The following is a 27616-nucleotide window of genomic DNA, read 5'->3' as shown; positions in this document are numbered from 1 at the left end:
AAGTTCTTGAACAGGGACTACAAGATCTGTCCTCCGCCTTCCTCATCTCTGGTTTCCTCCCTCACACAGTCCTTCAGGTACGTATGAATAAACTGAGATCATCACACGTGGCCCTCCTGGCTCCTCCCTGAGAACAACCCCTCCTCAATACTGGGATGAGTCACCTCTCTGCAGACAGATCTCAGCTCCCGTGTCACCCACGCAGGAAACCACTGCCTGAGAGCCTCATCAGTAGTGTCCTTTCTCCCCACAGCCACAATCTCTCCTTTCCCAACATGTCACAGTTATCATTTCATCACACTGATGTCCACTTGAAATTTTATTATTTTCTTGTTCTATTTTAGAAATAGTGAGTACGTATTTTGTAAGACAGGGGCTACAACGGGCAGATATACACATGAGTTGAGTAAGAGTCCTACTCATGAAGATTACTTTTTAGTAGGAGAGGAATACATGAAGTAACTAATACAAATATGTTTTTAATTGGTGTTACAATGGAGAAACGTAGAGCTCTAGGGTTCTAATGGTCTGAAGATTAGGGAACGTTTCTCTAACAATAGGATATTTAAGCTGAAATTTAGGGGACTTGTGAAGTAAGGGTGAGGATGGGAATAGATATTACATTTTTCTGGGTACACTTACTACTGATTAGTGTGGAAAAGCATTTAGTACTATTTTGCTATTTTCCTATGGGGATGAGCTATAAACCCTTAAATCTAGGAGGGCCCCTGTATTTGGCTTAGTGGGGGAGTTAAAACAGTGCCCAGCACTAGAAGAACAGAAGAAAGATAATCAGGCTATGTCATTAGGACCAGGACAAGCAGGGAGCAATGCCTTGGTCATGAGAACAGTCTCTGCTTCCCATCTATTCATTTTTTGAGTTTCAACCACAGGGTGTACTGATCTCAAGTATAAAAACAACAAATATTAGTTTAGTTGTGCCACAAACAATTTAATCTCTTTGACTACATGGTCCCAATTTATTAAAGTATTTCAAGGTTTTTTAATTTTTGCTTTTTACATAGAATTTGAATATCTGATTTTTTTTTAAAGCAGAAAAAGTGTCTAAAAAGCAGTTAGTCTTTTTCTGCAAATGTATTCCTCAGCAGTAACAGCAGAGACAGGCTGAGGAGAGCCATGTTTATTAACCACTGGTAAGGTTAATAAATTAAATGAACAGAGAAAATAGTTTTCAAAACAAATAAGGACTAGAATTTGGGGTGAATTAACTTCTTTCTTGTAAGAGAAATAAGAAAGTACCTCCTCAGTAATAAAGAGTGGCAACTTAATTGCTACCAATGAATTTCAATGCTCTGTGCGAAGCACTGTTGGGAATTCAGCCAGACAAGGTTGGGAAAGAAACCAATCCTATTAATGGGACTATTTAACCCGGCCCTGAAAGAGTGAGTCCTTCTCTAGGGAGGAGAATACATGGGAAGTTGGGCATATGTGTTGGTCTTAGACAACCCTGGGTTTAAATCACTAACAGAACGGTCTTAAGTGAACAATGGAACATCTGACTTTAAAGTCAAAGGGTATTACATACCTCTTGCTACAAGGAATACGTGAGTTGACTTCCATGAAGTATCAGTACATGACAGGTATTAAAGAAATGTAGAGGTCAGTCTTTTCTGAAAAGGCAGAGGTGAGGAGAGTGGGAGAACAAGAGAAGAAACAGGACACTCTTCTGAGTGACGATCTCTGTGGGACTTTGGCACGATGGCAACTTAGCTAAGTTCCTCCTGCCTATGCTGCCACCTTCAAGTAACTCACCATTCCTAAGCCGAGGTGCTACTTGGCTGGCAAAAAGAAAAGGAGACTAGAAAGGAAGAATTGATTCTCTTTAAAAGGCTAATGGGTAACCCGGATTTTTATGTATTAAATAAAAGCAACATGAGAATGAAAGTTTTTTGAAGGGCAAAGTGCGAGTGATGTAGCTCTGTAGTACAGTGCTTGTTTAGCACGGAGGCAGCCTTGGGCTCAATCCAAAATAAAACAAAAATTCTTTGAGAATCACTGCCGCAGTAAGACTTGTTATAAACAAAGTTTTATATTTCACTGGATAGCTGGAACAGATATCATACCTGGGCAATAAAGATACTGGCCATCCACTCCATCTGGGTCTGTGAACTATCACAACACAGGTGCCTGCAAAACAGTGTTTATACAACAAATGATTCAAAAAGACAACTGGCTAATTGCTGCTGTATTTACTGGTGATTTAGTGACCAGAAAACTTTTTGGGTTTCTTGTAGTTTATAGCTTAATGCAATCAAATTGAACATTTTGGTACAAGTCGTTTTAGTTTTAGTCTAAGAAAACAGTACCAAAGCAATTATAAATACGCTGGTTTCAACAAACCTCACAAAAGGCTTTGAGAACTGCTGCAAAATGAGCCATATTTTTGGAAAGGCAAAAAGCTCAGTGTCACATTACTTTTTCAAATACATGAGAGTAAATAAACATTTTTCCCCCGGCAACTCTGAGCCCCTCAAGAAAAGAAAGAAAAACGTGTGCAATTCCCATAATAGCAGATTTTTTAAAAGGCTTAGAAATAATCTCCATCACTATGATTATAAACACCAAACTCAAAAAATAAACTACGTGAAAAAATGCTACATATCTAATAACACTGATTCGGTAATCTTCTATTGAAGCTCTTAATTAAACTACAGATCTTGCCCTCGAGGTTTGGTTAGCCTGTTAGAGAAGCTGGGCTTGTAATGAATAAACTGTAACACAGTAAGGAAAAGCAAAGAGGAGCTGAGTACACACAGAGAAACAGCAGGTGCAGGGGAAGGGAGATGAGATGAGGTTGTTTTCTATAAAAGTAAAATTTGTAACTGATGTCAGAGTAAAATAAAGAACATTTCAATGTAACTATATATATATATATATATATATATATATATATGTAATTTTTTTTTTTGAGACAAAGTTGCACTATGTACTTCTGGCTGGCCTTGAACTCACTCTGTAGCCTAGGCTGGCCTTGAACTTGCAGTGATCCTCTTGCCTCAGCCTCCTGAGTGCTGGGATTACAGACCCGCACCACCTTGCCTGGCTCACTATAACTATATTCTTATATTCCCATATTAAACATAATTTAGTCGGTAAAGTATCTAAAATTGCTTTTTTTCATTAAATTTTTCACAAAATCATTGTCTTCTCATTACTCTGTCCAAAAAAAAAAAAAAAAAAAAATCTCATGTACATACGCATGTACATAAAAAAACCACAGAGGAAAGTAAGTAATGACCAGATGTAGGAGTGATGGGTAAGACTTTACGGGCATATGAGCTCTTGTTCTGAAGGAGAAAGACAGTCTGCTGGCTCATAAGGGAGAGTCTGAAGGCGATGCAGAAGGAAACTGCATACTACAGAAGAGAGAGCAGTGAAAAGACCAAATGTAACATAGGCACGAAGTGGCAAACTGAAGACAGCTGCTCTTCTGTCCTTCGGCCCTAAAGAGAAACCTGAGGGAAACAAAGCTGATGGAGTCACACGCAAAGGGCTGTGCACGCCGTAGTAACAATGCTGTAATGTGTCCTATATGTGACAGGACGCACAGAACAGTTTTAAAGCAGGAGAGAAGCATGATGCACTGGAGAAAAGTCTCTCTGGCAACTGGATGGAGAATATGGTACGAAATTAATGCGAAGTCAGAGCACGAAGAGCACATAAGGTGTCTGGAATAACTCAGGTAGATAAAAAGGGCTGGTGAAGGGTTCAGAGGCAGAGGTGGGTGAGGAGATAAAAAAGGCAGATCAAGCATGATTTGGCAGCTGGACAGATACAGGTAGGCAAGGATGGAGACAGTAAAATCTCTAGGAGAGTGGTGGGATGTGGATGACACCTGTAAAAAAGTACATACATAGACAGAATGGGTTTAAGACTGGGATGCATTTTCTTTTTAACGCTACTTTAGTTTCTCATACATTTAAGAGAACTGAATTGTACCTACTTATCTCCTAAAATGTGGATTTCACAACCATATACTATTCTGGAAGAAATGAGATACAGCTTCTCTTAAGAGGCACTGCCAAAGAGGATATGTGGGGTTGAAACAGACCTGGACCCTGATATAAATCTTCTTTCATCTTCTTAGAGTATATTTAGAAGATAATTTCCCCTAGGCAAAGTATTTTCTGTCTATATTTCTATCTGCTAAATAATGAAGTCTTTTTTATTTTTTTTGAGACAAGGTCTCGCTATTTAGTTCAATCTGGCCTTGAATTCACTATGTAGCCCAGTCTGGCCTCGAACTCTCAGGGATCCTCCTGCCGCAGCCTCTCAAGTGCCAGGACTGCAGGTGTGTGCTGCCATGCCTGGCTGACGTCATTCTTTTACTCAAGTTCTCCCCAGTGTATCAAATCTGAAAACTGCCAGCTAAGAACTTACCAGTGATGTTTTTCAGAATATGCAGTCAATCCCCAGCTGCATCACATAGAAAGAAACACAAAAGCAGTACATTAAAAATGATAATTTTTACAAGACTAAAAAACAGGATTAGATGTTAAGGAAATAGGATTTCATGGTGGGAATGCAGAATGGAACAGATTTCCACAAGGGATGGTTTAATAGGTTTGGTGTATCCAGAAGTGAACACTAAAGGACATAGCTACACATTTACACAGGCTGAAGGGCAACAGAAAAAAACAGCCTTGCAACCTTATGGGCACAAGGTAGGTGCGGATGATACTCTTGATGGAGTCCTCTGGGTTGGATGCGGCTTGTTCCTCCTGTCCCTGAAGGTCTATTAGTGGAGAGTTTGCTCTCCACTGTGGTGAGCTGGGAGGCAAGGGGACCTTTCAGAGAATGGGGCCTACTGGGAGGATCTTGGATCATTCGGGGTGTGCCCTGGGAGGGAATTAGAGCACTTCACACACGAGCCCTTGACAGTTCTCATGAGAAGGTTGTGATAAAAGCCTCAGGCTGGCTCCCTGGGAGCTATGATTACTAGCACCTACACACATACCCATGCATTCCCACGCTGTGCTGTACCTAAGAACTGAGCCCAGGCAGGCGCTGTACCTTGGAACCTCAGAAACTGTGAGCTCTCCCATTTTTATAAGTATCTGTCCTTACTTAGTCCACCAGTCACCTGTGAGTGACCAAAAGTAGCCTGTCTTATGCATATCACTGTGGTAACACAAAGTTAATACAATAAGGACAAATGTCTACAAAAGTTACTGAATTATTTTCATAATAATTACAGCACATGCTAATTGCAAAACAGATACATGTCCTTGGCAAGAAGTATGGAGGACAAAGTAAAGAAATTCACAGTATCAGAATCACAGCAGGGCACAGAGCTGCTGATGTTTCCCGATACTAACAAAAGTCCTGTACTAGTGTGATTAATTAGCACATGGGAGTGATTTATCAGACAAAACTGTGGTATTAAATGAATGTTGGCGTGACCAAACGTTAAAGAGGCACACAACACATCAGCAGGATAGGTCCACATTCTCTGCAGCATCGGATGCTGTGTGTTTAGTACCAACTTTGGTAACAAAAAGGGCAAATTACAGAGCCATTTCCAAAACATTCTACGAGTCAGGGATCGCGAGGCTGGAGGGCAGCACTGCCTTTGGTACGCAGTCTTGCTTCGAACAGGGATGCCCCAGGGCAGCGCTATTCCAATCAAAAAGTGGTTGACCAGAACTCCTGTGCTCTGCTCACAGGACCTTCTGAGGACTTCTTGCTTTGCACAGGGAAGATAATAATCACCAAGGAGTGTGATTGGTCTGAGTGGGAACATCATTCCTTATCTACTCTCAAAGTGCTTTGTTTTGCCACAGTTTAGGCAACTTAAAGAATTTGTCTAAAGCTTGCTCTGTAAAAAGTTAAACTAATGTCCCTGATCCTTAAGGCTGTCAACAGATCTGTTTTCTGGATTTTTTCTTAATAGCATCTCCCTCTCTAACTTTACCTTGTTGGAGGCTTCATCTTCTTTTTCACACCGAGATAAAACTTCACTGAACTGAGAGGAAACATTTTGTCATGTTTACTGCTCTGTAAGGAAAAAATAAAGTTTTGTAAACACATAGATTGTATAAATTTCCTTGAACATTTAGAACTGTTTAGATTCTCCAGTGCTTCATGAATATAATGCCAATTTTTGTTTTGATTACAATGTAATGAATAAATTTAGATAATTCTGGATATGTATATATGTCTATTTACATATGTATAGTTGTACCTATATAAACACACGTACACCTCCATCATTCTTTACAAAAACATGGGAACAGATGCATATCAGACCTGCTAATTTTTCATATTTTACAAATATGAGACAATGAATATGCCATATGTATATAATTTCATTACTATACAATTATCTGGGGCAGCACCCTAAATTGAAATATATTCATATTTTTGTGCTCTACTGCATGTTATCTCATATATGTGAACTAGACAAATAAAAGCTCTAGATATAGTCAAGAAATGAAAGTACAATTTTCTATGTATTTTAGAATTATGGATGACAAACTGTAAACCTCTACAGGCACATATTGAATAATGTTAAATATTCATATGAATGAACATTATAATAAATAGTTCATTAAAATGCATACTACCAAAGATTTTACACTGTACCCTGGATCAACTATATGCTCTCCATAACCCTCTTAGTATATCTGTGCACAGGTAAATATTCAAAAATTTTACATGCTACTTGGATATATTTTCTACCAGGGAAGTTGTCTGAGAGGCAAAGCTTGAATCATTACACTCTAATTTACAATTTAATGCAGAAACTTCATATATCTCATTATTTATCATTTGATAGCCCATAATATTTTATAAATAGCTACAGAAATATAACAACCCAACATTCTCAATATCCTAAAAATTCTCAAGGAAAACTTGTGCTTCAAACTGGTAGGTAAGAGCAAGAAGTTTAAGGTCAGAGAGATTTTGGGGTAAATCTGATTTTTTTTTAGTAATCTGTAATTTCACGTTATTTCTCTCGGCTTTATTTTTCTTGTTTGTAAACAGGGACAATAAAAATACTGACATCCTGGGGCTGGGGATTTAGCTCAGCGGCAAAGCGCCTGCCTGACAAGTGCAAGGTCGTGAGTTCGGTTCCCGGTACTGGAGAAAAACGAAAAAAAAAAAAAAAATACTGACATCCTAAATTAGGTTACTGTAAAGACTAAATGTACTACTGTGGATGGTTGTAAAGAGTAAACAAAATAGTGCCTAAAAGGGCTTAGTACAGTAATTGGCATAAACTAAGCTCATAGGAAACAATATCTATCATTATGATAAATTGAGAACACATAACTCTCAGTAATTGCAATACAGATGTCTGCTATGATCCCAGGACAGTGTATAAAAGCTTACACAGCAAATAAGTAGGCTCAACTAAATACTAAGTACTATATAAACTAAATGCTACTATCAAGTTATTTCTTTATAAAAGCAATCAAATTTAAAAAGTAAAAGGTAATTTTATAAAATAAACATGGTTTCCATGGAACAAAGAGGCTAGGAGATTATTAGAGAAAATATACTTAGGTGAAGCAAACAGGAAGACGATAAAACATAATGCTTTTATGACCCATAGGCTCTGGGGCAACAAATAAAATTCCTGGAATTCACATGGTAAATTTACCCTGATTACTAAGTTTCTTCTTCTTATTGAATATATATACATATATATATGAATGATTTCTTTTTTTAACCTTATGGGTACATTACAGAAATGGAACCTTGTGGTCACAGGTCAGATGCATGACTGAGACGTTTGCTGGGCTGATTAATGTTTACAGTTAAACTTTTATGTATTTCCAGGCATTTGCAATTTTGATTTAGGAAAAAGTTTACTCTTGTCCTTATTTCCTTACACTAGTTTTTACATATTAAATATACAACTACGTGACTTTTTAACAAAATATTCACATCACCACTTGCCTTAACTTTGCTTATCATTTATTGACATTATTTTGTTTTTGCTTTTTGAGAGTTACGTTTTGTAGTTCATTTTACCTGACTTTATGGTGCCATTCCTCCATACTCACTTTTATGTTAGAATTGTACTGCTTAAACTCTTTTAGCTTTATTGCATGCATTAGCACTTGGTTAGGAAAATGCTTTTTAAATTGTTGAATTTTAAGGAAGAACATTTTAACAATTTGAACTATTATAGAATAGTGAGGCAGCTTTGTAAGGTAGTGGGGTGAGTACCTCACTACAGAATACATCAAGGAGAGCTGGCTACTAAGAATGTATACCATAGAGGTGCTTCCTGTCCAGCTCTTTCAGATATTAAATCTGATTACAACTGATACTAGTATTCTCCCCAACAGTTCAGACAGTTATCCCCTTGTACACAGCATTCGCTGTAGTAACCTAGTAAAGGGGCAGCAATTCCTTCAACATGGGAGAATAGCACTTGCATACTTGAGCGTGAGACTTTCTGTTCCTAAAGTAGTAGTCAGTCAGGATTTTTATGGGACACTGGTAAGTCCAGAAAAGCCTACATTTTGAGAACTCTTTGACAACAGATTAATACTTAACGTAATACAACCATCCCTCCAAGCCACTTCTGGCATGCAAGCTTATTTACGCCATATTCTATCCATGGAAACTCAACCTAAGTAGAGAGGAATTCAACAACTGGGATAAGAGTGCTTTTTGTGTTTCAATTTGTAAACTGAATATGCATAAAAAGAAACTGTAAAAATCCTAATGGAAGGTTTTATAAAAGAAAATTTCATTTGGCAAGAAAAACTTACTGTTGGCATATTACAACTCTCTTCTAATACATGTAATTTCTGGATGATTTTTCTAAAAAGTTCAATAACTAAACTTAAGTCTGCAGTGTGTTGCTTTAGTCACTGTATTTCACAGTAAAGTTTTAACTAAGTCAATTAAATGAGGGTGATTAAAAATTATTCCTGTTGCTAAAATGAGTTTGCTTATCGGTGTGTACAACTTTCACACGCTCCCCATACTCACTTGCTTTTTTCACATCATTAACAGAGTAATGGTAATATTCTTTGAAACCTCTCACCTTTTATGTAAATCAAGTCTGAAAATATTTTAATTAACATATTCTGTGCAGGCAAAAGTTTCAAAACAAAATATGCCTTCCCCTGTGTATTACTCTAATTTGTTGTTAATGAACATTCATAAATTATCTCTAATTAACACAAAGTTGCTTTAAGTACATTTCTCAATTTGTAATTTTTACTCCTTTCTCAATAAATCACCACATACACACACACACACACACACTGAGGCACACACATATTAATGGCAACTGCCAAAACCAGAGTGAAAATCATTACTCAAATAGGTTGGGTTTTTACTATTGATTATTTACTATGAAATCATTTGGAAAGTTAATGTAGGCAATGACTTCAGTCGCTATCCACATTAACAGGTACAGACCTGCAACAGAGGGAAAAAACCCAGAAAAACAAAATCATGTGCTGAAAATAAACAGCACTTTGAGTTTTAAAGGAAAAACTACCTCTCATCTGATTTCCTTAATGTGTATATGAATGTATCAGTTCCATTAATTTATGCTGACAGATTAAGGAAATAGAACTTTCAAACATCTAATAATTAAGATTTTTTCCATAACTATGATTTGAAAACTAAATGTATTCTGTGTCCTTCAAGAGCACTGTCTTTCAGGTAGGCACGCACGACTCTCATTGCCTACCAGTTTTTATGAATTTTCTTAAAACAGGGTGACTTTTTAAAAAATATACAAAGTCTTTTGTTTCTTTTTTTAAAGAGAATAAAAATAATAAAAAAAAACATTAGAAACAATACAGAATTTCACTAAACAAGATAACAGGAATTCAACAATGGTTGTTATATGGATAGCTGGGACAACTGTACTGCTCATTTCTACTGGGCTATAGAAAGAAACAGTTACTCTTTACATTTTTTCTCTTCATTTTAATTTTTTTAATTATTTTTTTTGACCAAGTTTGCATGCTTATATCTGGTAACCTGAGCAACTAATTTGAAGACCACAGTATGCAATACAAATTCTTAATCGTTGTTCTATTAAGGCATATGAAATTTTTCATCTCACAAAAACAATCCATCTGCAAGAGTCACTACTTCATCCGTGTGACAGATATTACAGCTTCTATCAGCTTGAGTGGAAACAGTATAAACAAGTGAACTGTATGTATAACCATATTTGAAAATACTTGGTACTCTTTAAAAGAACCTATTACCTTTAAGTATTCTGTCAGCAAAAAAAAAAAGCAAAAAAGCCACTAAGCTATAATAATGAAAACATACTTTTCTTAGTAAATTTTTTGAGTCTTTCAAATATGACACCTGGGAATGAATTCTGACTCCATCACTTATGTGTTCTATGGTCTTGTGCAAACTCAGTGATGTCTTTCTTCATGTGCAAAGCAGGAACGGGTGATGGCAGTGATTTCACGAGTTATTATAAGGATAATAAGACATGGTCCAAGTGACATATATAGAACTCTGCTTCCCATAGATGAGCCACCGAATGGTAGTCAGGGCTCTTGACTGCACTGCTATTACTGCTACCACTGAGTATGCACTGTTATTAGACCTTTTCTGAGTTTCTAGGTAGAACAAGGTGGGAGTTAAGTTACAGTATATAATATGGGTTTCAGAATAGAGAGAAAAGTGATGCAGAATTTAGGACCTTTTGTAAGCCTTCTAGCTGAATAATTCATTGAGCCCGAAGAAAGCAAACCTGAGATGTATACACAAAGTATAACTACTACTAAAATTTATTTATCCCCACACTGATGCTTTCTACAGGGAAACTAGTTAAAGAATGCAGAGAGCTCAACAGAATCTGTAAAGAAATGGTCTACAGTTCTGGAAAGCTGCCTAATCTTTTTTTCATAACGTATTAACAAATGTTCTAGTTTGGTCTGTCTTTATACATCTCCACAGCAGAAAGGGGAAGTGTCATTCATTTAAAGTATGCAAGTAATGTTTACTCAAGTGAATTTTACAATTCAGTATAAAAACCTCTCCAGGTCCAGCTGACTGCCATTCTACATTTAAAAGCATTGCCCCAGTATGGCTTTAATCTCAAAGAAATAGAGATGTCACTGTATACACCCATGTGGCGACCCCCTTCCCACCCCAAACAGAACAGAGAATGTTTCTAACTATCCTACTGACCTCCCAGCTGGTAATTCTACAGAAATATTTCTTCCTAACCTAAGCAGACATCTGACCTCCTTCACCACAGAACAGTTTTGCATATGGTACTATTTTGTGTTGAGGTTCTTGATGCATTAGTGTTGTGGTGTGAATCTGAATTCATTTTTATCGATGAGTAGTGACTGTATCGTATGGATATGTCATTTTCCTTCTGATGGGCATTCAGAAGACTTTCAGGCTTTAGATGTTAGGAACATTTTTGTACAGGTGCTTTTGTGGACATAGTATGTTGGAATAAAACTGCTGGAGCATAGGGTAAAGGGATGAATAACTTTAAAACCCTCCTAAATAATTCTACACAGTAGCTGTCTCATTTTACTTTTCCAGCAACAATTTATGAGATTTCAAATTAATCTACCTCTTTGTCAACGCAGAGATTGTCACTCTTAATTTCAGTCAGACCCATGGGTCGAAAGAGTTTTAATTTGAATTTCCTGAAGATTAACGAAGTTGAGCACTTTTGTTTCAACAGCTCCTTGGACATGTTAATATCTTTCTTCAGGTACTTACTTTTCAATTCTTTGCCCAATTATTTATTGGGTTTTCTTTCTTGTTACTGATTTGGAAGAGTTGTTTATATACAGGATAGGACTCCTTTTTCAGATAAATGTATTAGAAGTGTTCTTTGCAGTCTGGAGCTTACCTATTCATATTCTTAGTGGTATCTTTGATGAACACGTTATTATTGTCACATATATTTATAAAATGTTTCACAATTTAAGAAATAGCTTTATATATATTCTTGATTAAGCATTGAAATAACTTGGCCTGTAAGGCTCAAACTATCACCATCGTGTTACAGACTCAGAAATTGAGGTTAAGAGGTTAAGTTACTTATTCACGCAATCAGCTCTAAGCAGAGATGTGATTTTCTGATGTGAAGTTCAACGTTCTATATTTACATCATTTATCTAACTCTCTATGTGTTAATGTCTAATTTTTCTCCCTATTCCATAGTTTCTTAACAGAATCCTTTACAGAACTTAGAGACAAATCAGTTAAGACACAATTCATAAATATGACATTAAATGAATAAGTCAATTCATTCAAATGTATAGAGAAGATACTAACATTTATTATCACTTTTGGATTTTGCCTTTTTATGCTTTTCATTAATTTTCATTAGCAACTTAAGCATCTTGCCTTAGGGTATGACATAGTCTCAATTTTATTCACTAACCTGCTGATTTCTAAGCTATTTTATATAGCACATATTAAAGTTTTCTTCAGGGCTTAAGTCATCCTGTGTCCTAAAAAATTTAAGGTGCTTTGAAAGGGCACAGAAAATTTTCTACTGTTTTACTGAGCGCACTAGTGTCATATCCCAGAGGCCAAAAGAAATCCTAAGCTTATCATGCATTTTCTTTACTACAGGTTGTGACTTCAAGAGACATGGCTGAGAGTAGTGTAAAACAAAATGGAAATGACCACACCATCCAAATAAAAGTGTATATACGTTCATACTCCACTTATATAATTACCTTTGGGTCCTTGTAAAGAAACAGGCATCCATCTCGTAGAACAAAATATCGGTCTTGAAATTTATTTCCAGACAGTATTTTAGATGGCTCTTCTTTGATTTTCAAAACTCCTTCCTTGATACCTTTTTCTGAAAAGTATAGGATTCATTTTGCAAGTTGGTTACATTTTCATGTATTTGGAATACAATATAAAACATTTGCATGTTTTTAGTTTTGTTAATACAAATAATTTTCTACAACATAGCAGCCCAGTGGGAGTTCCTGGGAAGAGCACTGTTCAGGAGCACTGCTCTTACCCCATTCAGGCCTGTTAGCGCTCTCCAATTAGCTACGGGCTGCTGAGCACACAAAATGTGCTTAGTGTGAACTGGGGTGTGCTACAAGTGAAAAACACGTATCTGATATTGAAGACTTCATTAAAAGAAAAAGAAAGGTAAAATATCACCATTTTAAATGTTGATTACACGAAGAAATGATGTTTTTGGTAGGTGAGATTAAGATATACTAATGAAATAGTCAAGTTAACTTCACTTATTTCTTTATAATTTTAAAAATGTAGCTATGAAGCAATTTAAAACTATATGTGCAGTTTACATCCTAATTCCTTTGAAGAGTACTAGTGTAAACAAATGCAAATACACATGGATAAAAGGAAACACCTCAGAAACTCTAAATCCGGAGTCCAACAATTCTTACTCAGAGGAAATCTAGAAATTCTCATGGGATTAGAAAAATTGCTATAAATATGAAATAGGCAAAAGTAAAACCATTACAGTAGCATACTTAACAATATTGAGATTTCATATGCAACATGGCCAGCACATCACACTTTGACATCATTTAAACTAATTCCACTAAAAATACTTTTCAATGAAAAAAAAAAAAAACACTTTTTATTTTATAATGTATAAATTATCAATATATTTTCAGTCTAAAAGTTTTTGCTGAAATTCACATATTCAACTGCCTACTTGAGAAATGAAGAACAGAAGGGAAAAATAACCTAAAGTCAAAAAAATCACTACATAGTTATTATGGTGTCACCTTCTGCTTTTCCTGTAAAATAGAAGCAAAGAAACCTACAGTATTCTACAGGCTGCTATATCCCCTACAGTGGATAATATACATAAAAGTGGTAGTGCAGAATAGTGTATCAGGACTAGGAACTTTAGAAATTCCCTACTACTAAGGTGATACAAGCTTAAACATCCATGTGGTATCTAATTTACAAAACAACATGAACAGATTTCCAAAAAACTCCCAGTCTTAAGATTTGGTTTATTTGGGAAGAAATCTTTACTATAATCACTATCAGAAAACAAAAACTAACAAATACGAATAGATTTTTATAACTCCAGTATGAGAATGTAATAAGTTAAGTGGAAGCAAAAATCCCCAGGGTCAATCTATATCACTGATCTTGACTATAAATAAAAGCACAAAGGTAATTAACAAACTTCAGTAGTTTTCATGATATAATACAGCCCACAAATAGGATATATACTGTCCTTAATGAAATGCTTGCATAAATTATATTAGGCTTTTTTGCCAGTAAGCTAGCTCATCAAACCTGCGACTTTTGCTTCTTACTTTCTCTCCAAAGACATCATCAGAAATCTCCAGGAGGATCCAAGAACTGAGATACCACAATACTGCACAGACACGATGTTCACCAGATCAAAAAATATGGTAACACACTCCCTTAACATTCAGTCAAACACAAAAAAATATTTAAAGGATACTTTATACGTAAATAAGAAGTATAAGAAATATAGTAAGCAATTTAGAAAATACTGGATATACTTGATTTGTTCAAGAACAGGCACATGGAAAAAGGCATTCATGATAGTGTTGTTTTAAAAAAAGATAAAATAATTTTAATTGCGAGATATATATTGTTTTAGTGGGACAAAATGCATTTATATCTTCATCATTTAAATTATTGTCCAAATTAATAAAACTTTCAAATTTTATCAATAAGGAATAACCATATGCCCAGTGTCTAGGTAAGTCACTCATACATCAAAGAAAAAGCAAGTGTGATGGTTAAGGTGGATTGTCAAACTGATTAGCTTGGAAGGCCTCAGAGGATCAAAAAGCACACTTACAAATGTGCCTAAGTAGGACATGAAGTCAGGGGCTTGTGGTCTTTATCTGGTTCTGTGTCCCTTCCTCTGTAGCCGTATTTCCCCAGTCTGCTTCCCAGCCTCCACAGGGTGTGCAGGTTTGCTCCCAAACTCCCCTGTACCCCGACGCTTCTGCCCTCCAGCCAATCAGACTAAATCCCCTAAAATCATGAGCCAAATTAAATCTCTCCTCCTTTAAATTGTGACTGTAGGGTATTGTATCCCAGCAACTGGAAATCTAACTAACACAGTAATTGGTACCAGAAGTGTGGTCACTGGTGATTATTTGACAAGTTTAAAAAGCAGTATCATAGAGTTCTTTCACCTATACTGTTACAAGAAATACTAAACAAAGAAAATATTTCCTTGAACAAGGGAGATTCAGTGTAAAAAGAGACATCAATGATGAACTACTTGAACTATTTTTCTGTGCTTGAAAACTGTAAACATTCTGTCCTAAAATAGTCATTTACTACATGCTGTGTTTCTAGTCTTTTATTTAAGTAGGCTACATACATTTAGATTTTCTTTCTCCTGTGGGCTAATATAATACTTACCAATCCTTTACATTTTCTACAGTAGATTCCTGCATGAAACAAGAAACCTAATAAAACTTGTCAAATGTTTTTCTCACTACAAAATTATACTATCACAAAAAGTCAGGACATTCACAGTCCATAAATAGTGAGTATCAAGGACTATCATAAATTTCAAAAGGAAATACTTACACTTGAAGTGGGCTAAGTCTTATCTTCAACTTTTTAAGCATCTCTGGATGTAAGAAGATTTGATGGGAAGTGGAATGTGAGTAATTTCTGTTTCAGTATGATTTATGGACTCGTATTATTTTTTTTTGAAATTTTCTTTCATTTTCTTCAGTCTACTGGCAGTAAAAAGCTTAGCTTTCCAGGTCTGAATATTTCAGAAGCAGTTGCATTTTAAACTATTCTACTCCAAAGCAAATGTAACTCAAAAACACCATACAAACCAACCTAAATTTACAAATACATAATGATCTGCGTTTGAGTTACAACTTATATGTTCAAAGTATTTCTTCTCCATTTAGATCACAAAGATCTGATGTCACAAATGAAATTCTCTTGGGATAATTTTAAAGAACTTTAATGATTAAAGTAAGACTTTAGCAATATAAAATCACTTATTATGGAGTCATACAGAAGGCTAAACTTAAAGTTTGTGACAGAGATGTTGAAACTTAATATAAAAGATAACAATAATAAAAGATGGTTTAATTAGAGTAGTTATGACAAAGTTTAAATAGCAACTTAAATGAAGTTTCACTAGTCTTATCTCAATGTCTCAGCTTTTAATCCATAAAGTACAAATGAAATTTGAAGACTATGATCTTTTTTTCACTTAATTAACTCCTCATTACAGTAGTCGCAATGGCACAAAATGTTTCTGAGAAATACAATGCTGCTTTTGAAAAACAGAACTGATTTTCAAGTAGAGATAAAACTTTCACTGCCTTACACTTCTACAAACGTAAAGGAGCCTAATTACCTCAAATGAATGAGCAGAAATTAAATGTTCAATGATTCTAAAATCTACTCCTACTTATGTCCGCATTTCAAATGGTTCAGATAAAGTGAGAGAACTGAAGAAATGAAAACTCCTAAACTACAGCAAACGGTTATTACATGATAAAACTTCTTGATTTAGAAAGTTATGAAAGCATTATATCAAACAGAAGTATATGCTTATAATTTATCCTCTAAATTCACAAAATTATCATAGAATCAGAGAATTAATGAAAGATATATCTATCTATCTATAGTATGAATGGTAGATAAACAGATATAGAGACATACGGATAGGGACACACAGAAAAACAGTCAAATTTGTGGTAGCTAAGTACCAAATACCAGAGGATGGAAGAGTTTGCAAAGGCTGTTGTATTTCCTTTTTTTCTTTTTTTTTTGGATTTTCTCTGGTACCGGGAACCGAACTCACAACCTTGCACTTGCCAGGCAGGCACTTTGCCGCTGAGCTAAATCCCCAGCCCCGGCTGTTGTATTTCTTGTTGTTGCTAGTGACTGAAACTAGTGCCGTGTATGTGACAAGCAAGTGTGCATTTCAGATACAAATTTTGTTTTAACAAGTTACCATATTAACTATTTGTTACTTAGAGAAAATATGGTTGTATCTAACTACCTTGTTTTCAAACTGCTGATTTCTATCTGGCCCCTAAAACACAATAAAAAATCTTAAGAATGGAACAAAATCTGTACATTCCTCCTGTGCTGTTCTGAAGAATAATTGTTTCTGGGATAAACCAGTTTTTCTTCTAAGAAAGTATGAGAGAAGTCATATGTGAGTCATTATTTTCCTTTTAGATCCCAATTATAAGGGGTAGCAGGTATAACGAATGCAGCAGTAATTTTGAAGAAAATTTTCACTGTGATTGATTTAGGAGACATTTGCCAAGACAGAGACATAGTAGGCTGAATAGCTAAACTATGCCAAATCTATCACAAAGAGTATCCCATAAAAGTACTAATAAGGTCAAGCTTCTTCAAGATACTACTACAGGAGGAAAATCACAACTTAACAAATGAATTTCAAAATAAGACAATCTTCTTTAAAAAGACAATTCTAACATTCAAACAAATATAGAACCAACCATAATGAAAGATTTCACAATCTCAAGACTGTGAAAGACTGCTTATATAAATATAATCAAACAATATAAATCAAACTTAAACACTCATGAAAACTACACAGAAAAGGAAAATGTAATTATTTTAAGCAGGTTAGTTCTATTCTTGGCCAAAAATATTAACTACTAATAGAAAATATTCAATTATATATTTACTTATGTTGTTACTCTAATTTCCTAGAGACCGAACTTCCTAGTAGGAAGTAGTTTAGATAGTACAATAACAGAGAACTATATATTGCATTAACAAAATGAGATGGGCACAGTTCAGGGAAAGGGATTTGACTTATAGCTCCTATGTGTTAAGAGTAGTGGAGGAGATAAAAGAGTAACACCAACGTTTCCTGACATTTCACTAGGAAGACTGTTTCTCGGTAATGTCTGAAAATACCATGTAAGTCTACCACCTTTTCTTCTTGGGGTTGAGCTTTCCAGTTTCTAAGCAAGATGTTTTGTCTAGACCTTATAGACTTATGCTTTCCTCATTGAAGGGCTGACTCATATACCATCAAGATGGAGCAATGGGATATGTGCAGTATCATTACAACACCCAATCTTTCTCCTTGCTTTATGGACAGAATCATGTACAGTTTGTTACTGTGTTGTTTCTTCATGCACTCACATGATGACAATTTTGCTCACATATGATTGACCTAAATTGGCGCAATCCTGATTTTTTTTTTTCAGTGATTAACAGCACTGAATGATACCTTTGCTTTGGGTGATCCAGCCTCCACAAACACAAAACCTTCCTATCAATCCTTATTATGTTAGTACTCATTATACATTGCTGTTACAGAGCCAGCTCACTAAGATTCAACAGCTAATCTGTTATATGTAGCTGTAAATTTTAAAGATTTTCTAATATGGAGATTTACAGACATTTTGTAGGAATATTAGAAAAAAATTATCACAAGATAGAACATAAAAGATAACATACTTGCTGTAAGAAAAGAAACCATAAAATAATAAAGTATGTATCATAATGCTAATACAGCATGGTTCATAAGTTCCACAGTTTTTCATTTCTTTTTTGGGGGGTACTGGAAATTGAACCCAAGGTCTTCCACATGCTAGTACAGCACTCTGTCACTGAGCTATACTCTCAGCTGTTTTCCCTCCAAATTTTTTATTACAGTATTAAAATGAAAGAATAATAGACTTTGAGAGCTAGAAGAGATTTCATATATGATCTAAATTGCCTCCACTGTCACTTGAACTAGAAACTACCTTGTTGTGTAGGGCTGCCCTGTGCTCTTATGGGATTTTGAGCAGCGTCCTTGGATTCTACCCACTAAATATCAGATGCACCACTCACCATACCACCCAACCCCAAATTGTGATAGCCACAAATGTCTGCAGACACTTTCAAATGTCCCTGAGCAGCAAAATCATCTCTAGATGAGAACCATGGCTCTCATATATGGATACCTAATTCACTGAAATGATTAGAATTTCTACTGCAGTCCTTAAGTAGGTATGAGAAGGATGCAGTTGAAATCATAGGTAAAAGTGGCAGAAAAATTTAAAATAAGATAAAGGTCTCTGAAAGGCTATATTTCTAGAACAAAAAGGATAAAGCCTCTTTTATTTATTTAGATGAGCAGGAGAAAAAATGTGTTTTGCAGAAATACTTTCAAGTAAGTGTAAAACACAAAAGACAGTGCCATGAAGTCAGAAATTAGTAGATCAGCTTTGGTATCATAAATAAGAGCTTGATGAATACGGCTACTATCTAGACAGCATGTAATCACACTTGGTCAGTTTACAGCCTTTTAGAGCTGTAAGACCTTCCCTACCCTTTCACGTTAAAAAAAAACAACAGAAGGCCAATCTGTTCTCAAGGTTAGTATTGAGTAACTGTAAGACTCAAGCCCAGCTGTCAGAATCAAATACGGGGTCTTACACATTCTAGGCCAGTGCTCTACTACTTCTATGAGCTCTTTTCCTCATCTGTAAAATTAAAGTGACAAGATAACTGACAGGAAAATTTAAATATTTAACTGCCTTTGATGTCAGTTTGGCTAATGACATGTGATCAATATATAGTAACAGTTATCATATTACTTATAAAAGTTGTGGTAATTTTCATTCCAAAAGACTTCAGTCATTAGTTTTGGGGTTGAGTGATAAATACAGCAGACTGAAATGTTAGTTTCTAAGCTGTCAGTGAATGACAACACAATAGGAGAATGAAAGTGGCAAAATAAAATTTCCTTCTGCAGCATATGCATTTGGATTGTTTTCTTTGGTTCGCTTGTGCTAGTGACCTTCGTTAACCTTACAGTGTACACTGTTTTCCTCCATTTGGATGGCAAGTATTATTTCAGAAATGTTGTATTTTGCATTTTTTCCAATATCATTGCAAAGAAATTGAGACTTATACCAAGCACTCAGTCTCACAACCTGTAAAAGCTCCACTTCTTCAACAGCTAGAAAAATTTCAAATAGAAACGTAATTCAAGCAGCAGCCTCATCAACAACCTACTATGTTCATTCAGTCTGGTTGCAGAATTGTAAAACACACAGGCACAAGTATCGCAAATGTAAGTCTTAAAAGTATGTTATCATCAAATAGGCAACCATTATTACTGGGGTATATGCTGGGGAAATTTCCTCCTGTCCGTATATTACTCTTCTTTAGAACTGTGTGTAATCAGATTCTGTAACTACTTGTTTGCTGCCTTTGCAAATACGACTTGTGCCATATAACTGAACTTTTAGCAACTTGAATTTTTAGCCATCCCTGCAATGTGAAGCAACGGCACCTACCTCTGTAATGTTTAATCGTGTCGATGGTTAAGAATCTCTTCACCACAAGGTAAGCAGAACCGGGTTCGGCTAATGAACTCCACCGAAGCACCTGTTCCAGTATATTCTCTGTGTAGTGAAGAGGGCGCTCTGCAAACACAGAAGCCAAACACATCGAGATTTTTATTTGTCATTATAAATTTTTAAAACTCCTCTTAAAAACACATGGATATAACAAAATCCATGATCAAATCTTAGGCTACACAATAATAATATGAGAAGCACATGCAAGAAACCCTAACTCCTGGAAAATTATTCAGTACATAGTTACATTTACTGTATAAATTCATCTGTGAAGAACATTTGTTTGTTACACAACTATTTTTTTCTTAGGTATAGAAGTGATTTCCTTTAGGTAAACTTTCAGGAAGCTACCTTGAGTGCTATGAACATGTGTCTTATTATATCTTCTTTTTAATTTAGATAAAATTATAGTATTCTTAGGGAGAGCCGATAATTTGCATATGCAATTAAGTAACTTTAAAAGGATAGCAAAACTATTTTGTCTAACACTAAATAATAAGCATGACTTAATTCTTTGTCCCAAAAAGATCAGAATTTTACAATTTTTGATCAATACTAATGAACAATTTATACCTGGTATTTTCATACTTAAAGTAACATTACAAAATATTGCAAATAAAATAAAATAATTACAAAATAGTACTAAGTAATCTACGTTTAACTACTGGTAGATGTATCAATCAAAAACATTATGTGGCAATATTACACATTGTTAATATATATAATAATAGGCCAATAAGCAAAAATTAAATGACAGTTTAAAACTTTCTCTTTGATGAATTTTTATACTTTTTTTGTTTTAGACAAATGCATCACGCATTCCTAGCATCACGCATTCCTAGTTTTAAAATGTCTTACAATTACAATCAAAGCTTCATAAGGAAGTTCTGTTGGTGATCAAAATATGCCAATCAGTTAATAAAATAGAATGACAGAAGGGTATGCTCAAAAAAAGAAATGCAAACTTTCATGGTGCACTGAAAATAGCATAAGTAGCAAGAAGAGAAGCTCTGACATGATGATGTCGACGCCGCTTTCTCATAGCCATATATGTCAACCCAGCTCTCCTAGATATACAGCATATGGGACTTGAACTTTTTGTTTTCAAATATTGCCTATGATAAACAAGAAAAAAGCAGGCAGGAGGCAATATACACGACCCATGACATTGTAACTGGTAATAAAATCACAAATAAAATGGACCAAATATATTACACCCTAATTCTGCTTTCTCAGGTTATGAGCACATCATTAAAGGAGTTATCAGAAATCCCAGGTCCACCAAAGAAAATGTTTTCTGCTTCCAGGCAAATTATAAGATTTTTGCTTCCTATCCAGTAAACTAAAATATAGTTCTTTATTCTGTGTTCACTGGAGTAAGCTGCTTATTCATAATGGGAATTTTTAAAAGAGAGACATTAATCCACTCACTTTAAAATCTGTATCTTGATTTACTATTGTATTTCTTCTGCACATGGTAGAGTAATGAGTATATAATAATGCTCAATAAGTATTTCAAGTATTAACTATTAAATAAATTTTGGGGGGGGGACCATAAATCACAGAAACCATTTGTTGTAAGATCAGCAGACAAAATATGTTTTTTTAAAAACTAGAAAAAACATTTGTGCTTCATCAGCACTGCTCTCCAAATAATTTTCCAAAAGCTTTGGAATCAGTAATGTCTCAGAGCTGGTAAGCAGTGCTCTCAATCATTATACACCAAATGTAAAGAGAAGGCTTATTCTATAATTGTTTTGACATTTAGATACTTCTAATTCCAATGATAAGGAACCAATTCATAGGAAGTATCTAAATGTCAAAACAATTATAGAATAAGCCTTCTCTGCTTACCAGCTCTGAGACATTACTGATTCCATTAATAGCGGTCATTTCTGGAATAACAACTATGCATCAGATATTACATATATTGCATATTTTATGTCAGTTATCAGTTTACACTCTTGTGATAACATTCCTTACACATGCTACTATTCACAGTGATATTTTACAGTCACATAATGGTTAAATCAAGAAACAGAGATTGGAATCTAAACCTATCTGACTTTCAAGCCCCTATTTTCAACTACACTACTTTTAGTAGTGATGGTTTATTACATGTAATTTTCTGGGGAAAAAGTATCAATTACGAAGTTTTCTTTTGTTATGTTTCTGAGGATTGAACAAGGTATCACAGGAAAAAAAGGAAGGAAGGAAGGAAGGGAGGAAGGAAAAAGAAAGAAAGAAAAAGAAAAGAAAAAAGAACGAACATCAGTTCATATTTTCCCCTTCACTTTCCCATTCTACTTGAGCAGATGGTAAGGAAATAATGGCAATATATATTCAATACTCTGATGTAAGGAAACCAGTGATACAGCAATTGTGTTGGCCAAGCAGGAATCATGTTCTGACCTGGAACAAAGCATGTGACTTGAAATAAAAACTCACTCCCCTTGGTTACAGGATTTAATTGGTAACAAGATTTCCAAATGTCAGAACATTTACATTAATGAGGGTCAGTATTATACACTATTACAAGAAGGTACTATAGTGATAGAGACAAAGTGTTCTTAATTATACTAAAACATATTACAGCAGATATAGAGGCTTACCAATAGGTGTACAATTAATTAGGATTTCAAAAAGTTAGGTATATGGTTCACATCAGTATCACAGTATGAAATACTACAGAAGAAAAACCTTGCAATTCCAAGATTCTAAAGAACACAGTTGAAAATTGGATGGAAAGATAAATTTGTATTAGAATGCCAAATTCTACCACTATGAGATGGCATTAATTTTTTTTAAGATGGCATTAATTTTCACCTTAAGAAAAAGATAAAAAGCAGAAAAAATTGATTGAGTCATTAAACACTGTTGGAGTATAAATTTATAGAAATAAAAATTACCTATAGTTATAATCCTCTACCAAGATAGATTATATGGTATGTAAGTCATTTGACATTAGGACATTATGGAAAAATAAGTAACTTTTATAATATCAGCAGAATGAAAAATTGCTAAAAATTTAGGATAATTCTTGGGAAAAACAGGTTATAGAGCTAGTTCTACAGCTAGGTAAGCACACTGTTAATTGTTTAAAATCTTATGAAAAGAGTAAGTCTGATGTTCCAGGTTAAGAAACAGCTATTCATTTTCCTACTGAAATAAAAACTGTTGTCCTTAAATTTCTGGTGGTAATAGCCAAGAGATTCCAGAGACAATTACAACTTCCTCAACCATCAAAACCTTAGTGCCAGACTTAGGGCTGTGAAAGCCCTTCTCTGTCCCATCCACATGATCAGAAGATAGCATGAGGAGAACTGCCAAGAACCCTTTTGAAAAACCAGACCTTTCACACATACTAGGTATGAGGAAGGTAAAAGAAAAATTTTGCTATGATATTGCTGCATAGAAAGGAACTGCATTGTAATTCAAAGCTCTCAGTGAAGTCTACTTATGAGAGTCCTTGGGAAGCTGTTTTGAAATGTAAAGGACCTAGAGAGTACAGGTGCTACATTGACAGAGGACAAGATCAGGTTCCAGGTGGAGATTAGAATAACAAAATATTCTAGAAGAGCAGCTACTGATGGAGGGATTATCCTCTCTCAGGTTTGGAATCTGAATGTTTCTCAAAGGCCAGGTGATGAAGGCTTAGTTTCTCATCTGTGGCAGAACTAGGAGGAGGTGGAACCTTCAGGAAATAGGGACTAGCATGAGAAAGTTAGGTCATTGAGGATGCACCCTTGGAAGGATTCAGGAACCTGTGCTCTCTCTTTGACTGCCAGCCACCAGGAGTAAGCAGTTTTACTCTGTCACATGCTCCCCACCATGATGTTCTGCTTCACCACAGGCCCAAAAGTCATAATGCCAACTAGTAATGGGCTAAAACCTCTGCAACTATCAATCAGAAGAAACCTTTGCTCCTTCTAAGATGATTTATCTCAAGTATCTGTCACAGCTAAGGAAAGCCACCCAACATACTCTGCTACTGTAGGTTTGAGCTTGCCCGAACAATCAGCATGACTGGGTCAAAGATTCTTAATATCTTTCAAGATGTGCAAAAGAAGTGTTTTCTATCCAGCATAAATTTGAAGTGTCCCTTCAGGTACTCAGGTATATAAATTAATTGAACACAGAGTCCAGCTCAAATTTGTGCATTTATTTGACTGCAATATAAAAATCAAGATGTGAAAAATATCAAAATATTTTGCATGGTCAAACCTAGACTTAATTGTTCCATGAATATATCATTTAGCAATTGTGCTTTGTTTTAGTAAGAACTAGTCTAAGAATTGTTCTCCATTTCACCAATGATGGTAACGCTGCTAATACTGTTGGTCACAAAACTGACATGTTATTCTGGACTTGCGAAAGACAGATCTATAGTGATTCCATTTATTGGTGTAGGATCTGTTTTCATCATCTCTGACAACATGTGTATATTATAATTATAAACATATCTTTTAAAATGTATGTTTCTCAATTATTCTGAAATATCTGGAGTGTTATGCTAATTTTTAAAATAAGTATAATAAACGATTTCAAAAAGGTAATCATTATAAAACATTTATTATACAAATAGGGCACTGGGTATGACAGGGTACAGAAATATCATTTTATCCATTTATTAATTTTTGAACACTTTATTACTTGGAGGATTTATTTTTACATTAAAACACTCACTAATTTCCTGTTGACATTCTTCCTACCAACCAGAATCTTGTGATTCCTATTATCCTTTCACTTCATCTTCTTTTTATATTTCACTATATCTTCTCTGTATGTTACTAGAAACAAAGCTTTTAACACTTCAGAAGTCAGTAATATGGAGGTTCCACCTACTTCAGTCAACCGACATGATCACCGTCCCTTTTTTGGTGTCCCTAAAATTCTTCCTCTAGAAGCAGTAAAAACATCCTAGTTTTTTCTTTTTTTTTTTTTGGTTTTTCTCCGGTACCAGGAACCAAACTCACGACCTTGCGCTTGCCAGGCAGGTGCTTTTGCCGCTGAGCTAAATCCCCAGCCCCCTAGTTTTTTCTCTACAGATTCTACAATACACTTGACCAAACACTAACATTATGCCAAATTTGAATTCTTAACTCCAAATGTATACATTTTTGATATCCATAGGCTATTTCTTTGATTCAGACATGCACAAATCCAATCATCTTGATGCTTCCTACAATATCTGCATCTTCATTAGTATAACGTTTTATTTCCTTTTTATTAAAAATAAGGAAAAACAACACAAATCAAACAAATCTTAGCATTTTGTGGCACTGATTATCATGCAATTAGATAACTAGTCATTTTCAGGGTAAGCCCCTGATTTTCCAAAAGGAAATTTCAAAAACAAATTTTCCAGGTAAAATGTAATGCTCTCAGATGTATATATTTCCTTCTTGTCATCATCCATTCTATTTCCCCCTGTCAGGAGGACCAGTGACCAAAGGCACAAAGCTCCAATATTATGACATAGGAGAATGCTTTAATCCAGTGATGGTGAACATTTTAGAGCATTCAATGATAACAAACAACTGGCTGCAGCACGTGTGTCACAGATTTGCCAGCACTGTTTCAATCAAATTTCATTCTGGAAAAAATAAGTGTTAGTAGGAAGAGAATGCCTACCTCAAAATACATGACTCAGTATTCGGCAGTCAATCTCCTAAAACAAAGAGAAATAGAAGTGTGCAGGAAATAATCAACTGCCCAAGCCCTAACCTGGACTTAGAAATCTAGTAACAAGGATATCTTCTGATGTGCTTTCTACACTTGGATATATCTGTAAAAGAGCCACAGTCCAACCACAATCCAAGATCCACAATGGATATATTCCTTTATATTCTTCTTCCATCTCAGTTAAGATTTTATTGGGCAAGGTTTATATTAATGCATTATCCTATAGGTTGTGAGAGATATAAAGATCTAGAACATATGTTAACTGCTCTAAAAAGGTATGACCAAAGGAAGAGCCAGAAATGTAAGTAATCCTATTCCACAAGTTAGACAGCAAGTAGTATTATAAACATAAAAGGAAATGATCAAAACAAAATCACTGCGAATTATGCTCATTTGAATGTCATTGAGATACTTGAGCTGGATCTTAAGCATGAATACACAATGGTAAAATAATAAAAAAAGTTTTATTTGGTGGCACAACATAATATAATCTGTGATTCAGATAGATACTTCTGGAAATAATGACAACAAATATCTTTCACAAATATAATGAAGCAGATAAGCTGGGCCCATTTTGAAACTTACACAAAAAGAAAAATCGAAAGACTCTACCATGCCTGCATCACACAATCATATAATAATATGCTTTATCATTATTATTATTACTATTATTATTATTGTCTTTTTGAGACAGGGTCTCGCTATGCATTTCAGGCTGGCCTTGAGCTCACTTTGTAGCCCAGACTGGTCTCAAACTCACAACAATCCTCCTGCCTCAGCCTCCTGAGTGCTGGGATTACAGGCGTGCTCCACCATGCCCAGCACTTTATTTATTTAATAGATGTTAACTGCATGGCACCATGCTGGATACTAAAGACAAAACAGAAAACAAATAACTGAATCCCTATCTCATTTGAAGAAGCTCCTGTGTGCACAAATGTAAGTTCAAGTGACAGCCAGCACAAAAAGAAATCAGAGAACAAGCAATGAAACTGAATATGGGTTTGAAAGGAGATAACTAGGTATGTCCGATGGGGGAAGAACCAACTTTTGTATGGGAAATGACACTCACACGCTGCTCAAGTGCAAAGATCAGAATAGATTTTCTATAAAGAATTTATAAAATACAGAAAGACTGCAAAGGAAACTGGGAGGTGTGAAATCCCACATTTAGATGGAAAGAAGGAAAAACTAAAAGTGAGAACAAATGATTAGAGAATCAAGAAGACAATCTAGGCAGGACTGCAAATGGAATGAAGATCATCAAAGGGAAAGGGAAAGAAAGGTCATGAATGATGCCACAGATGGACAGGTAAAGCCTGAAGCAGATCTATTAGAGTTGACAGTTGGGGTCAGGGGGATAGGGACACCAAAGGAGTCACTTGCTAGAGCTGTCCTGTTCAAGGAAAGGACTGCACCCCGACACAAGGGAACTTGGATCTTGGCAATGCATAATGAAAAAAGAATGCCTGGCCACAAATTAAGTTTTTTTTGACAACTGTGCATGATTAAAAGAAATAATGGGATTAAAATACTGAGATGGGGGGCTGGGGATTTAGCTTAGCGGCAAAAGCGCCTGCCTGGCAAGTGCAAGGTCGTGAGTTCAGTTC

At 35.3% G+C, this 27616-nt stretch overlaps 1 protein-coding gene across 5 annotated transcripts in view; it reads right to left on the bottom strand.

Annotated features, from left to right (window-relative positions):
• Arap2 (ArfGAP with RhoGAP domain, ankyrin repeat and PH domain 2) overlaps positions 1 to 27616 on the bottom strand; it is a 181567-nt gene that overhangs the window by 12136 nt on the left and 141815 nt on the right. For all 5 annotated transcript variants that reach the window (XM_005392016.2, XM_005392019.2, XM_005392018.2 and 2 more), the window contains 5 exons: positions 20259 to 20387; positions 12681 to 12808; positions 5936 to 6018; positions 4402 to 4437; positions 2085 to 2148 (listed from right to left, as the gene is read on the bottom strand). In XM_005392016.2, coding sequence (XP_005392073.1) covers positions 2085 to 2148; positions 4402 to 4437; positions 5936 to 6018; positions 12681 to 12808; positions 20259 to 20387 — 440 coding nt within the window. The remainder of the gene's footprint in view (positions 1 to 2084; positions 2149 to 4401; positions 4438 to 5935; positions 6019 to 12680; positions 12809 to 20258; positions 20388 to 27616) is intronic.

This window comes from Chinchilla lanigera, unplaced genomic scaffold, assembly GCF_000276665.1.
Source record: "Chinchilla lanigera isolate Chin_1 unplaced genomic scaffold, ChiLan1.0 scaffold00042, whole genome shotgun sequence".
Lineage (NCBI taxonomy): Eukaryota > Metazoa > Chordata > Mammalia > Rodentia > Chinchillidae > Chinchilla > Chinchilla lanigera.
The sequence above is the reverse complement of the archived record's forward strand: the minus strand, read 5'-3'. Positions and strand labels throughout refer to the sequence as shown.